Below are 17,480 nucleotides of genomic sequence, written 5' to 3' on the forward strand. Positions count from 1 at the left end.
ATTTATAAAATCATATATAAATGTTTTTTATTTTAATTATATATATTTTTCACTAATAAATTGGCGATTATTTATTAATTAAAACATAAAATTTAACGATTAAATGACTGTATTATACAAACAAAAAAACAAAACACTTGTATTGTTGTTGTCGTTAACTAATGTATTACTCATTTAATGTTGTGTTTAATAAAAGTATGTATTTTTTGTTTAGACGACAATAATAACAATGATTATTACATTTAGAGTACTATTTGTGTATTAATATCACTAAAAAACAATTGTCTTAAACACTGTAAGTATGTATTACTGTAGTAATACTACTACTACTCAATCACATACACAATATTATTTGTAATTTACAGTATCTATACATTTATTACATTACAAACCATTTAGTGGTTAATCTGTTTATTAATAGTATTTTATTTTGTAGTAAATATTTTGTTTTTATTATTAATTAAAATTATTGTATTGTTTATGTGTAAATTTGCTACTAATTAGTTAATTAATTAAATATATATATATTAATTACAAGTATGTGTGTGTGTGTAATCAGTAAACAGATTTTACTGTAAATTATAGTATTATATCAGTAAAAAACTCTTGTCTGTACATCACTACTAAAAAATAATATTTTATATATACCTGTTAACTAACAGTAAACAATTTGTACCTATTTGTTATTATATAATTGCATAATATTTAACATATTTTTCCATATATATAAAATAGTACTAAAATTGTTTATATGAGATACAGTGATATATTTATACAATACAGTAACTATCAATAAGTACTGTACAGTAATGTGAAACAAATTGTCACAAAAAAAATTATATATTTTTTAGTTACATATGTTTGACATTTAAACCATACGTCACAATACATTTGCACCAATAATTGTTTGGAAAAAAATATTTTATTATTTTTATATTTATTATATTATAAATTAAAAATGTTATATTAGATAAGTTAACAAACAAACAAAAATTTGAATAAATTTTCTATTTTACAAAAAAAAATTAAAATTAATAAAATTGCATATATCTAATAAATTTATACACATTTTTATTTTTATATATAGTCATATTATTAGCAATTTACTATGCAATAATTGTAATGATAATAATTTATTATATTTTAAATACTGTAGATATATATATATATATATATATATATATATATATATATATATATATATAAATTTATATTCATTGTCATCTAATGTCATCAATTATATGCATTATATAAAAATATTTTAATAATCACTTTTTATATATGGTTTATATACATATAAATTTAAAACTGTAATACATTATAAAAATTAAAACTTATGTTAATTAATCATCAAAAAAAATTATTAAGCACTTAAAGTGCTAAACATATTTGTTGTGTAAATATTTTATTTAAAAAATGATTCATTGTTTAATCAAATACAATATATAGTGTATGTTAATCAATGAAACTTTTTTTCACAAAAATATAACATTTACACAATATATGATTTTAAAATATATATATAAATTTTATATAAGTTATTGGCTAAATAGTTATTTATATTTATGATATACAGGTGATATATATTATTAGTACCCAGATATAAAAATCTGTATAAAGAGTACATTTTATTACTTATTGTACTAAAAAAATAATAATAATAACTAATAATTACCTGTACTTATTGACTCATATTATTGTTTATGATAAATATTTTGACATTTTTGTTTTAATTAGTTTTATTTAATTTATTCATTTACGGTAATATAAATTCAAGTACAATAAACTAAATTGTTTACTAAAATTTAGATAAAATATTTTATCTATTTTAATGCTTTTTTTATACATTTACATATATTGCAATATTTAATAATATTATATATGCACACTTTACTGGAAATATTTATTTTTTAGTAATTTATATAATGGTATTAAATTATATGTATAATTATATAAAAAAAATTATTATATATAAAATTATATATTACTGGTATCCATCAATGAGAGACAAAAATGATCTTCAAATTAAAAAATAAAATAAAAACTTTTAGACACAAAAAACGCACTGAAATTATAGTCCATTGAACTTAATATCTTAATGATGTGTTTTATTTCAATGAATGACAACCGCGAGAGAGAGAGCGAGAGCGAGAGAGAGAGAGAGAGAGAGAGAGAGAGAGAGAGAGAGAGAGAGAGAGAGAGAGAGAGAGAGCAACAAACAATAAAATTGCAATAATAATAAAAAATAATGAACTTATATTTATTTATAATGTATGCAAACATATTATGTAAAATATCAGTAATAAAATGTTTTTTCTTATTTTTATAAATATTATTTTCATAAAACAAAGAACACACACTTTTTCATAATATAATTTATAATAATAATAATAGTTTTATTTGTGAATAATATTTTTAATGTCATAAAATAATCTTAAATAAAGATGATATTGCATAGCATTGACCTGTGTTTTGTGAATTATATACAAATCTCATGATATAATTCACTTAATCCCTAAAAGTAATGTATTTTTTTAAAATCTTAATTTAAAATTTATAATAGAAATTTTTCTACTAAAGTATAAATTATTTACAAATATATGTATAGTAAACAAACAAACAAACAAACAAACATAATAATAAATTAAGTAATAATTAATTTTAAAAAATAAGATAACTATAAAAATAAATATCAAAGAATTATTTCCTATAGTATATTATAGAAGAGTAAAAATAGTAAACACATTATTAAAATAAAATCAAAAATTTAAAACCAATTAAATATTTTTATGTGTGAAAAAATATCTAAAAGACTAGTAACCTAAAAATAACATGTCTTCAAATTATTATTGTAAGATTAAATTGAAACATTGATAGTTATTCAGAGATAGATAAATGCATTGATAGAAAAATAAATAAAAAAAATGTAACAATTATTTTTTTAGTAGTCTTATATATCTCTACATTAATTAATTATAATAATATTGAAAACCCCGAATATATCGGTAATATTATATATTTTTTAAAAAATATTTGCTTATAAACAAAATTAATCAATCAAACTTTGATTATTCTATATATATATATTAAACAATAAACCAATTAGTAAACCAATGTGACCAACAATTTTAGAGTTTACGGTAATATTTTTTCCGATGATTTCAATTTACTTGGAGTTTGAAAAACCTTTAGCGCAAAGAATGTCGATTCTGTTAATTAAACAAAAATATATATCAATTATTGATAATTAATTTTACTGTATATTATAATATATGACACAATAATTACAATAATAACAAACACTAAACAAACCGATCATAAATGACACCATCGACACCCTGTCCTTTGAGCTCCGATATGAGTTTGGTATCATTGAGATCATCGCCCCAACAGAACAGAATCAAATTCTTTGATTTGACAAAACCGATTAGTGATCGATCTTTGATGATATCTTCTGCGTGAACATTGACACCCTCCAGGCCTACACATTGGGCAAAATATGCGGCCATTTCAATAGAACTACCACGGTAATCTTTAAATGGCGGCCATTTTGCGGTCAGTCCCTGTGTTAGGAATAGTACCGGATATCGGGTTTGTTTGTATTTGAGCCTAAAAGGTGAGGACAACAACAACAATAAAAAACAGAAAGTTTTAGTGTCATTCAGATTCTTGTATTAGTCAAACATGCTGTATGTGATCAGTTCAGTCACATACAGGGCACAGATATCCGGATGAAACGATGAAAACATTATATTGCGAGCGCCGCCAAACTCGAAGACAATCGACAATATTATGTCCACGTATTCGTTCAAATCAAATGTCTTATCCGCCTCCCATTGACCGCACTTTTATATATAACAATAATAAATAGTTAATAATAATAATAATAAAATAATAAACACAACAATAACAAAAAACATATTTTCATATAAAACTTACGACTTTTTCTTGAGGATATTTAATCTCAACGTTTGCACCACATTTTGGATCAACCATTTCCAAGACCTTCTGAAGACTAGCAAACGGTAGGTGCTCTTCGCTCTGGTCTTCGTCACCAAAATCGTAGTAAACTTTATTTTCTTTTATTTTTTTAAGTAAATAAATAAATGAGACAAACATTTAAGAGTTAATTATTATAAATGTAATTTAAAACTATTTTAATTAGATTTAATATACCTTTAATGACAGGCATAGACTGTAATTAACAAACAAACAAAAAACATGTATTAATATTTTGTTTTATTTTGAAAAAAATACAATCATTCGCTATAATTGTCAATCAAAACCAAATCAAATTACCTGAAGACTCTGTAGTTGACTGAATGTCAGATCTTTAATAGCCATTGTATGTACTTCTGTCGATGGTCTTCCTGAGTCCAGTTTTGTACGTTTCTGTGTTTTATTTTATTTCGTTTAATTAATTAAAACAATTACAGATAATTAGATATTAATGAATTATAATTTGCATACATTTTTCATTATAATATTGACATTAAAGTCGTGGTAAACGATAGGTATCTTATCTTTGGATAGTTGGACATCCAGCTCAACCATGTCGGCGCCCTATTAATGTAACCATGGATAATAATAATAATAATAATAATTAATTATATAATAAATAATATTAAGTTACTGGCTCATTTTTTGTTGTTGGTCAACTGCGCTATATCATTTTTTAAATGTACAATTAATTATCGCCTATATTTTTTTTATTAAATTTAAGTAATTATTTTGTAAATCATTTAAAAATACCGTAATATAAAAGATATTTACTAAAAATTTATTCAACTTAAGTTTTGTTTGTTTATAATCTATTAGAAAAGTTTCTATAATTATCTATTCAAGCAATGTTTTGATGTAATTATGATAACTATGATAATTATGATAAACTTTCCACTAATAAAATGTTTATATAAAAGCAAATTAAATGTTGTTATTATAATAATTAAAAAAATATATGTCATTATTAAATGCTAAAATTTAAATTACTAATATAATAATAATTGTAAAAAATTAAGCTTAGCCTTGAATTTATAAAAATCAATTAGGTAGTTTTTAAAAAAAAAAAATAATAATAATTTTTATAAAACTTTTTTTTTTTTTGATGTGATTATCATTAATGCTATCGAAGAGATATGTCATTTAAATTTTTGCGATAATTGCCGATAAAGTCGTTATACATTAACATTTAATTTTTATGATTGACAATAAATATTTGCTTTACAATAAATAAATATCTCCTCAAAAAAATAGCTAATTTTATACTTTTATTCTATATAGTCTAACTTATTAAATAGTAAATTAATCTTTTTTTAAATTAGCAAAACATCTGTATAATAAATACTTGTATCTAATATGTTAGGCCATGAATTAAATTATTTACATAATATTTCAATTGATATTAATTACAAGCAAAACAGTTTATCGTTTATAAAAAAATAAACTATTATAAAAATTTATGAAATATTTTTTATAATAAATAATGACATCAAACAAACAAAATATAAAATCAAAAATCATCGAATCTGTTGCCACGCAATGATATTTTAATTATTTTTTTTTTTTTTTTTTGAATAATAACGACTACGACTTACGTGAAGACTTGCAAAATTGAATGAAGCGATAGTATTCTCCAGAATATTCTCAATACGATCGGTCCGACGGGCAATACCGGCGCCCCGATGGCCAACATCGTAGCCCTTGGCGTGTGTCAGCCAACTCTCGACCGATACTTTTTCGTGAAAATCTTCGGTACACTTAATCGGATTCATAATCAGATATTCAACTAAATGATTTGTTTTTGTGATCACAAATAAAAAAACAATAACAATAACAACAAATTACAAACAAAAATCTTATAATACAGATAATGATAAAAAACAAATGTCTAAAATACAGTGCAATTGAGCGACAATTTTGCCGTTTTCGGTATTAAATGACATCGATATGACTCCATTAGTGTCCTTCAAATGCGAGGCAAACAGATTGCAAAATGCAATCCGTTTCGGATCGGAATCGTCGGTCAAGAGTTCAATTGTGAACGCCTTTAGTAAAGAATAGCAAAAACATCACATAATAATCACCTAATAATCATCTGATTCCATATTATCATCAATTAATATTAATGTACCACTTCGTCCATTTCGGTAAATTTTGTCCGATATATCAGATATTCTTTCGGTGAATACAGACGTCCGAACGGTTCCTGCGGTGCAAACAGCGATTCCTTGTCGTTCTGAACGGACAACTCGATTGGCGTCAATTGGAGACCAAAATTTGATCCATCGTTAGAGGCTTCGGCATCTTTCGGCAACATCTGATACATCGATACCCGTAGTCTGACGGCCGATGACTTCAGACTACGGGATGTAATATCTATAGAGTTGTAGAGTTTGAGATGGATTTGTATTTCATTTCGTTTTATAAATAGATCCGAATCAAGACATTTGTCGGCTATTGGTTACGAATGAATAATAAGAAGTGGCGATAATTGTATTGTTAAATATCATATATATATATATATAAGAAACTGAAGAATAGATGGTGTGGTTGTTGTTGTGGTCTTACTTTTGATGATATTAATGATATTCTCTTCGATTCTGTTGCCAATTGTTGTTGTCGTTGTCGTATCCATTTGAGTGGTCATCTCTGTGGCAATCATGAGAAGGATGTCAAACGAGTCTTGTGGTCACAAACCAAATGATGGACCAAAAAAAAATCTGTGGAAAGACCTCTTAAAAACACAACTCTAAAGCTTTTGAAGACACTCTGGAAGTGATATATCAAACAACTCAATCAATTCATTATTTTTTTGTCTGTATTGTCAAACAAATATCAAGTGATTTGAATCACAATTATTTGAGTGATATATCAAGTGATCCAATGATAGACCAATAAAACTGGTTATCAATTGATTGATTGATTGACTATAAAATGTTTGACTAATAATAATAATAATATCAAACAAAATATACAATCAGTTTGTTTGACACAAATTGTAGTTAAACTCTAAGTTATAATACAGTTGTAGTAAATCATTGAAACTCAGTCACTGTGTATATACTGTAATAATGATAGCAACTAGAGATGACAGAAACCGGGAGTGGATTAACCGGATCGGGTAATTGTGAATTTATGGTTTTAAAAAATGATCGGATAATACAGTTACAAATCAGTATCAAAAAAAATAATTATAAAATTCAAGTGTTAATTAATAGTGTTTATAAAAATAATTCATTTTTGGATTACCAGAGTAATAGTTTTTTTAAATTAAATTTTAAAAAACTATCGGATCGGATACTATTAAAAAGATTGTTTATTTTATATACACAAAACAACATAAAAGTTTTCAACTCTAAACTGTTATTTAAAAAATGACAACACATTTCGTCACACATTTTCATTCAAATGATGTTTTTATACTTCAAACACACCATTTGTGGCGCGATTTTTCAATTGACAGCTCTGTATACACAGAATATACTATAAATATATAACAGATATTATAAATATATTATTTTTTATTTATTTTTATATATATAGTATATAATGTATACTATATATATATAATATTACATATTAATAAATCTCTATTTATGCTTTAAATTTTAATACATATTTAATTTACTATCATTGTATTAATATAGTAGTAATATATAAGAAATTTTGTACATTTATTTAATATTTTTAAAAATATTTTTTTTATTAAGTTACAATGTTTATGCTTATTATCTAATAAACTGTATGATTTTTTATAAAAAAATTTGTTATGATAAGCAATTAATGATTTTATTTGTCAAATTTTTTTTTTGTTTAAAGGAAATCATCATTAGATTAAAGCAAAAATGTTTTTATCTATTTTTTAAAAATGTTTTATTGACAAAAATTGTTTGCTTTACTTAATGATAATATTGTTTTGAAATTATTGGAAAAATTCTAGATTAATATATATATATATATATATACAGTACTATTATAAGTATAGTAATATGTATTTGTAGTTTTATATTTTTAAACTTTTTACTAAGTTTCTACCAAATATAGTAATTTAAAATAAATAACATATTTTAGTTTGTCAAATATTATCATATGATTTAATAGATTAAATGAAATTAAAGTAAAATTTTAGTTTAAACTATTAAACTAATTTTGATAACAAAAAATTGAGATTTTTAATTTGAATTTTTAAAAATAACTAAAATAAACTTTACCAATTTAATTTATAAAGATTAAAAATTAAACTTATATAAACTTAGATTTATAAAATTGATATCACAAATTAAGCATATTATTATTATTATTATTATTATTACAGATAGCATTTATAGATAACATTTATACATAATTATTAAAATATATCAGGTTTTTATATTTTGTGACATAAATATTTAGTGATATAAATTAAAGAAAATTAAAATAAAATTATTATTATTAGTAGTTACGACATAAGGGTGACGGAAGGGGAAAGCACAGTGCTTTCCCCCATATAACAGTATGACGGAGAATAGGTGACGGAGATCACGTGACTCCACCTAACCTAACCTAAGTGTACTACACCAATGACGTCACCACTACCTCTACCTGAACCTTACCCGAACCTAACCTGACCAACTACCCGTACTGATGACCAACTACCCGAACTGACCAACCACCCGAACTGACCAAATACCCGAACTGACCAACCACCCGTACTGACCAACCACCCGTACTGACCAAATACCCAAACTGACCAACCACCCGAAGTGACCACATACCTGAACTGGCCACCTACCCGAACTGGTTAACTTACCGAACTGACCAACTTACCGAACTAACCAACTAACCGAACTGATCAACTACCCGAACTGACCAACTACCCGAACTAACATTAATTATTGCATACAATACATGTAATATAATGACATCACTGTATTGAAATAATATGTACATACTGTATTGCAATAATATTACATATACTGTATATATTAATTAACTTAAATTGTTAATAACTTTTTTAATTGTAATTAAAATTAAAATTTTTTATTCTTAAAAGATGCTTAAAAATATGATGTTTAAACTAATAAAAAAATAATTATGAAAAATTAACTATTAAGCGGTCAAATTAACAAATTAGTGTCTTATAGACTGTAGTACGGAATACATTGGATTGAGGCTAGCATTGTATTCAAACATACATCAAATTAACTCGCCAGTGGAAGATATCAGTGTATAACTGAGTCTTGAATTTATAATTTGTGATTATTTATAAAAAAAAATAAAGTAAGCACAAAAAAAACTTTCAAAAAAAACTTTTCAAAAAAAAATTTTCAAAAAAAAATTTTCAAAAAAAAATTTTAAAAAAAAAAAAAACTTTCAAAAAAAAACTTTTCAAAAAAAAAATTTTCAAAAAAAAATTTTCAAAAAAAAAATTTTCAAAAAAAAAAACTTTTCAAAAAAAAATTTCAAAAAAACTTTTCAAAAAAAACTTCAAAAAAAAAACTTCAAAAAAAAAACTTTTCAAAAAAAACTTTTGAAAAAAAAAACTTTTCAAAAAAAACTTCAAAAAAAAACTTTTCAAAAAAAAAACTTCAAAAAAAATTATTTTTAAAATATTTAAAAAAATAATTTTAAAAAACTCAGAATTCAGAAAATAAATAGAAAAATATTAAGAAAAATTAAAAAATAATTACTTAATAAAAATAAAAATTATTTTTATTAATTAATTATAAAATAATAAATTATTCTATAAAATCTAATATTTTAACAAATTTTATAAAAGTATACTTTACAGTATTTCAACTATTATTTTTATCGATCAATTCAACGCAATGGACAACGCGCATATCCCAGAGTCAACGGTCGAGTCGGATGTCCCTATGGACGACGCAATACCTGACCCTAGAGAACAATTGGATGACGAAATACCTGATGTAATGGACGACATGTTTAGCGATGATTTCACTGACGACTTCTACGTGAACCTTAATTTATTGGTCAACAATAATTATGGTTTACCAGTACAAGAGGGTGCTGGTGCTGATGAGTCATATAATCAAAGTCAGGACTCACTCGTGGATACACCACCCGACTACATAGCAATCAATAACAATGACAACAATGATAACAATGACAACAATGACAACAATGACAACAATGACAACAATGACAACAATGACAACAATGACAACAATGACAACAATGACAACAATGACAACAATGACAACAATGACAACAATGACAACAATGACAATACAGGTATGTATTAAAAATTATATAACTTATTATGCAATTATTATAATTAAATTTTTTGTTTAGTTAAACAATTAGTCAAGTTTCATGTATTGAATGAGTCTACCCATTCATACATTAAACTTAAGAGACAAGAGCACCGTAAAGACATCCGATTTCAACATAATTTGGGTTCAATAGATAATTTGCTTCAATTAAATGACCAAATAAATGAGATGTATGAGTCGTTGGTACGACCGGCGTTCCGTAATCATTCACCAAATGATTATTATAGTGTGGTAATTGAAGCACAGGGTTTGAATAAACCACTATATATGGGTGGTAAAGCAATCTCACAGTTTGATAAAAATGAGTTTGCAAACAGAATATTTGGATTAATTCAATCAAATACAGAGTTTTTGCTCTCCGTATTTAAAATGAAAGTTTATGTAACTGAATCGCTAGAAGGATCTGGACCTAATATGAAAAACAAAAGACAACTACCACCGGAAACATCAAGTGAAAGAAGTAAACGTATAAAATGCATTGTTAGGATTGATAACAAAAATGGTATTTAAAAGATTATTCATTAATTTTTAATTTATATTTACAAATATTTCTATTAATATAATTTCAGATGTCGGTTGCGGTTATAGAGCTGTTTGGGTTGGAGTTATGTGGTTTCTCGAAAGCTATTCTAATCAAAAACTTCATGGAAATAGAAAATGGCAAAAAATAACTGCAAACAAATATTCAGACAAATATCAAAAAGAAGAATCTGAAAAGCTGTGTAATTTGGCCGGTCTTGATTTCAACAAACCTTTCGGAGAAAAACATTGGGCTCAAATGCAAGAGTATCTTAACACTATTGCATTGACTGACGGTTCTCAAGGATTACAGTTAATAATTATTGATTCATCAAATGTTGACAACTATTTATTTCAAGGCTCTACAGACTTTCCCAACAAATTATTCATTGAACACATCGACTACAGTAAAAACACTGGACATTATAATTTTATTAAAGACATCAATGCATACACACAGATATCTGATTTGTGTAAATATTGTTTAACAAAACATCAAAAAATTAATCACACATGTAAGTATGTGTGTAACTACTGTTCTACTTATCCCAAATGTGACAACGGAGGTGATAAAGTAGATTGCGATTTATGCAATCGCAGTTATGCAAATGATATATGTTATCAAAATCATAAAAATAACAATATCTGCAAAGTTAAGTCTAAAACATGCGCTAATTGTAATGTTGAATACTCGACTGATAGAAGAGCAAAACATGTTTGCTATCACCTCAAATGTAATAAATGTAAAGTTTATTATACTGAAACACCTCATTTATGTTATATAAAACCTTTGAATGTAAAAAAGTTGGAAAAAGAGGACAAAGAAAACAAACTAATAGTTTGTTTTGACATTGAAAGTGAACAAATAGCCCAAAATAACGGTTTTTATGATCACAAACCTAATCTTCTTATTTCATGTAAGTTATTATTACATATTATATTTATATTAAAATTAATAATATATATAAATTACTTTTTTATTACAAAGTATGTGTTTGCGACAAGTGTTGGGATTACCAACAAATGGCGAAAAGATGCGATGTCTCTATCGATGAACCAAATGATGGGTGTAAAGTGTGCGGATATGGTATCCGTACATTTTATAAAGATAATGTAGTTGAACAGTTTTCAGACTATTTGTTCAAAGATGTCGCTATCAGAGCTTCAAAAATTAAAGCACAGCTATACGTCATAGCACACAATTTCCGAGGATATGATGGTCATTTCATATTCCAGGAAATGTTTGAAAGACAATTTGGTGATCCGAGTGATATCATTATGAATGGTATGAAAATACTCAAAATTACAAACAACAACACGTCATTCATCGACTCACTGAGTTATTTCCAACAACCATTGGCTTCACTTCCTAAATCGTTTGGATTTCAACACATTGTCAGTAAAGGATTTTTTCCCCATCACTTCAACAGAAAAGAAAACTACAACTACTCGGGTCAGATACCAGATATCAAACACTTTGGTATTGATGAAATGAGATCATCAAAAGAGTGTGTGGAGTGGTACAATGACTTCAAAGCAAACAATTACTTATGGGATTTTGAACAACAAATCAAAAAGTATTGTCTAAATGATGTAATTGTACTCACAATTGCTGTCATGGAGTTCCGCAAACTTTTCAAAGGATTCACCGGATTGGATCCAATCACACGTAGATTTACACTAGCAGGTGTTGGACTTGAGTATTTTAGAGCTAAAATACTAAAGGATGACATGATTGGTGTCACACCCATCAATGGATATATTGACGGGCGCCACAAGTCAAACAAAGGCAATGTATGGCTTGATTGGATGGAGGAGAAGAGAGGTGTGAAGATCTGTAGAGAGATGAGAATTGGACAGAACTATGCTGATGGTTGTATTCGAGATGGTGTACTCGGAGAGATATTTGAGTTCAATGGTTGCTATTGGCATGGATGTCAAAAATGTACCCATCTGTTTAGTCATAGAAACACCTATGATGGCAATGAGCAAGTAGATCCTATTAAAGATTATCAACGAACAATTGAAAAGGTATTTATATAAATAATTGTATTTATACAATTTTACTTACATTTATATATTTTTAGGAAACATATTACAAGTCTAGAGGTTTCAAAGTGACATCTATTTGGGAGCACGACTTCGATAAACTGTTGACAACTGATGTTGAGTTCAAAGCATTCCACAAAAAACGTATGGCATACTATAAAACAATTGACAAAATAGGTCACGCAAACATACGTGAGTCGTTTTATGGTGGTCGTACAAACAATTTGTACTTCAACGCCGACAGTACCGGTACAGAGTTGATTAAATATAAAGATGTGTGCAGTCTGTATCCGACTGTACTTTCAAAATGCGAATACCCTATTGGTCATCCATCTATAATCAGTAAATTTATCGACACCTCAATTTATAATTACTTTGGATTCATTAAATGTAAAGTATTACCACCTAAAGATCTATACATTCCTGTATTACCATTAAAATCAGAGACCAAAAAGTTAGTGTTTGCATTATGCAATCAATGTGCAAAAGATATGAGCCCTAACAAATGTAGTCATAGCGATAAAGAGAGAGCTATCAGCAGTACTTGGTACTCAGAAGAGCTTAAATTAGCAATTGAAATGGGATACAAAATTATCAAAATATATGAGGTTTTGCATTACGATCGCAAAACAAATGAAATATTTAAGCCATACATACAACAATGGCTTAAACTCAAGACAGAGGCAAGTGGATGGCCTGATAATTGTACTACTGATGAGTTGAAACAAAACTACATCAGTGAGTATCAAAGACGAGAAGGTGTGGATTTGGAGTTCGATAAGATGTCACCAAATCCGGGTCTTCGCTTTATTGCAAAGTTAATGCTTAATAGTTTGTGGGGAAAACTGGCTCAAAGACCCAATCAAAAACAAACTAAACTTTGTAAAACATATGACGCATACCGTAGTATTATATCGGATGCTAAAATTCAAATAAAAGGTTAGTTTAAATATAATTTAAAAATATAATAAAATACTAATTTATAAATTATACAATACATTAGGAGAAATTATGCCCAATGATGAGACTATTTTAGTCAACTATCAATATATTGACGACAACTACTCATCTGCTGGTAATACAAACATTGCATTGGCATCTATGGTTACCGGTAATGCACGTATACATCTGTATCGTGAATTACACGGAATTGAAAATTCAGCAAAGGGACGAGTACTGTATTTTGATACAGACTCTGTAATCTACCGTCACGACCCTACCAAAGGTTGGTACGACCCTCCGATCGGTGATTTCCTCGGAGATATGACCGATGAGATTGAAAAGGATTACAGAGAAGGGTCGTATATCAACTCATTTACTTCATGTGGACCCAAAAACTATGGATATCAAGTCGTTACTGGTGATGGCCGTGTGATTCAAAAAGTTAAAGTAAAAGGCATCTCAATCACTGAGGAAGTGAAACATAAAATAAACTTTGAAAGAGTTAAAGAGACTGCTCAGCACTACTTTAACAATACACCAATCACAACACTGGCTCCACAATTATGCTTCAGGGCCGATCAACTGCACAATGTGACGACATCAAAAGTAAATAAGATATATCAAGCAGTGTCTGAAAAACGTAGGATTGTTAGGGGACACCCTATTTATCAAACAGTTCCCTATGGATTTTATGAATAAATGTTAAAAATATATTAACTTTATTATACTATTGTTTAGAGATTTGCAATTATTTGAATAAATTGTTTATTTTAACTATTTAATACTATTTCTATTTATAATATTGTACTAATTATTTGAAATTATTTAAAATAAAATGTGATTAAAAACTATTTTATGATTAATTTATTTACATTTACTATTAATTAGCATCTAAAAATAAAACTAAGTATACATATTCAGGTCATTATTGACTATATAAAGTAATGTTTTCAATAAAATTATTTTATATTCACTAACAACTATGGCTAAACGACACTTCAAAGACAGTTATTTAAGAAAACTATTGGAAGGTATTGTATTTTAAATTAATATATTTTATTAATTATATATTGAAATTTTTATATTATTTCAGAGCCACCGATAAAAAGACCAAAACAAGACCAGTGCATTCAAACTGAATTGATTCGTTTGAAAAACATGAAATTTTATATGTTGTCAGAGCCGGGATTGAAAATCATCGTCGATAGACTGACTGCAATTGGACATAAAAATGGTATAACAGAAGATACTAACAAATTAGTAAAATACTTGTCTGAATTGGCTACCTGTGAATGGAAATTTGATACAAAATCAAATGTATAAAATTTTATAAAAGATGAATAAATTTTTTTATTATTAAACCTATGTTTTATTTATTTAAAATGAATTGCATTAAAGTGGATCGAAAACACATTTCATTTAAACACCCATTCACTTGTATGGTCGCTGGACCTACAAGTAGTGGTAAAACTGTACTACTTAGAAATATATTGGAGAATTATAAACAAACTTTATATTTTACTGATATACCAAATAAGTTAAAAATTGTGTGGGCATACGGACAATGGCAAGATTTGTACACTAAATCTATTGCTGACTGTGATATACAATATATTGAAGGCCTACCCAATGAAGAAGAAGTAAAAGAGATTAAACCTCATCTCATAGTTATTGATGATTTGATGACTGAGTTGGGAAATAATGTTAAATTAGCAAATTTATTTACTAAAGGTAGTCATCATATGAATATAAGTGTGATATTTATATCACAAAATATATTTCATCAAGGGTCCCAAATGAGGACAATTAGTTTAAATTGTCACTATTTGATATTGCTTAAAAACCCAAGAGATAAAAGACAGATAATTAGCTTAGCCTCACAGATATATCCGGAAAACTCAAAATACTTTATAGAAGTGTATACTGACGCCACATCTGTTCAATATGGTTATATTAAAGTAGACCTAAAACAGGATACACCTGAAAAATATAGAGTACAAACAAATATTATACCAATTAATAATAAATTGAAAATTATTTGCTATATACCTAAGTAATGTCTGATAATTTGAAAAAATATTTTAGAGACTTGCAGTTTGTTTCTAAAATAAAATGTAAGAAAACACAAAAAACATTATTGAATTATTTAGCTAAAGACCCAAAAGTATATTTAGCTATAAAAGAAATTGGATTAAATGTTATAAAAGGAAATATAAAAACTAAAAAATTGAATAAAAGTAAAAAACTTTTACTTAAAAAGTTTGAAAGGAAACAAAGTTTAAAAACTTGTAAAAGTGTTGTACAAAAAGGAAACGCTTGGATGTGGTTAATACCGTTACTAACAACTGTATACGAATTAATAACAAAATAATGTCATTCAGAAAAGTTGAATTGGTTACTAATGATAGTGATGATGACATCGATATGGATATATCTTCAATGAGTGTGGATAGTAAACCATTTGAAAAAATTAAACAAAATACATTAGTAACTAAAAACATTGTTGACAATGTTACAAATGATAACAATATTAAAAATAATTTGCCGAATATTAATAATTCATTTCTAAGTATAATAGAAGATATGGTTTTTAAAGTATTAATTAAAAATAATTTAATCAGTACAACTAAAAAACAAAGCAAAGTTACTACAAAAGTTCATAAACCTAACAAAAAAGTTGTTAAAAAAGTAGTAAATAAAAAGACTGTTAAAAAATCTAAATCTAAAAAATCTATACAATGGATCAAAATATAAATGAGTTGTTGAATATAATATATTATGATCCACAAAATAGTGGATCATTTAGTGGTGTAAATAATTTGTATAAAACTGCTAAACAATTAAATCCAAATATAACATTAAAATTAGTAAAAGATTGGTTAAAAGGAGAGTTAACTTATACTCTACATAAACAAGTACACAGAAAATTTATACGAAATCCTATTGTTGTGACATATATTGATGAGCAATGGGAAGCAGATTTAGCTGATATGAGAGAATTTGCTAATAAAAATGATAAATATAATTATATTTTAACAGTAATTGACTGCTTTTCTAAATTTGCATTTACTGTTCCATTGAAAGTTAAAACAGGAAAAAGCATTACAAATGCTTTTAAAACACTATTTAAAAACAGAAAACCATTATCTTTACGTACAGATAAAGGAAAAGAGTTTTTAAATGAAATATTTCAAAAATATCTGAAATTAAATAGAGTTAACTACTTTCACTCAAATGATTATAAAATAAAATGTGCTATAGTTGAACGCTTTAATCGTACATTAAAGTCACGTATGTTTAAATACTTTACTGCTAATGGTACGCGAAGATATGTAGATGTACTACAAAAACTTGTTAATGCATACAATACATCATATCACAGATCTATAGGTATGTCACCTATTGAAGTGACTACAGAAAATACAAAACAAGTATACAATAACTTATATGTTAAATCTAAAAAGCTTAAAACACCAGATGTCGCTACAGGAGATTTAGTACGTAAAGTGTACGAAATGTCTAAATTTGATAAAGGTTATTACCCTAACTGGACTGATCAAGTCTTTACTGTAGTAAAGACTATAAAAGGTGATAATCAATATGTGTTTAGACTAAGTGATGGACAAGGAAATATTATTGAACAACGATTTTATCCACAAGAGATCCAAAAGATCAAAGAAAATCTATACCGTATTG

General features: G+C 26.4%; 1 protein-coding gene across 1 annotated transcript; it reads right to left on the minus strand.

Moving 5' to 3' along the window:
- Positions 1-3,070: 3,070 nt before the first annotated feature.
- LOC128955092 (putative glycerophosphocholine phosphodiesterase GPCPD1 homolog 2) lies at positions 3,071-7,014 on the minus strand. Its single transcript, XM_054300728.1, has 11 exons — positions 6,568-7,014; positions 6,131-6,453; positions 5,897-6,044; positions 5,595-5,785; positions 4,471-4,563; positions 4,300-4,392; positions 4,177-4,195; positions 3,940-4,079; positions 3,715-3,845; positions 3,313-3,609; positions 3,071-3,209 (listed from the first exon to the last, which is right to left on the minus strand). Exons 1-11 carry the CDS (start codon positions 6,659-6,661, stop codon positions 3,167-3,169), a joined length of 1,572 nt encoding a protein of 523 aa, XP_054156703.1. The 5' UTR covers positions 6,662-7,014; the 3' UTR covers positions 3,071-3,166.
- Positions 7,015-17,480: the final 10,466 nt, after the last annotated feature.

Source organism: Oppia nitens, unplaced genomic scaffold (genome assembly GCF_028296485.1).
Source record: "Oppia nitens isolate AA-2021 unplaced genomic scaffold, nextdenovo-longstitch-racon4-pilon3 scaffold2_pilon_pilon_pilon, whole genome shotgun sequence".
Taxonomy (NCBI): domain Eukaryota; kingdom Metazoa; phylum Arthropoda; class Arachnida; order Sarcoptiformes; family Oppiidae; genus Oppia; species Oppia nitens.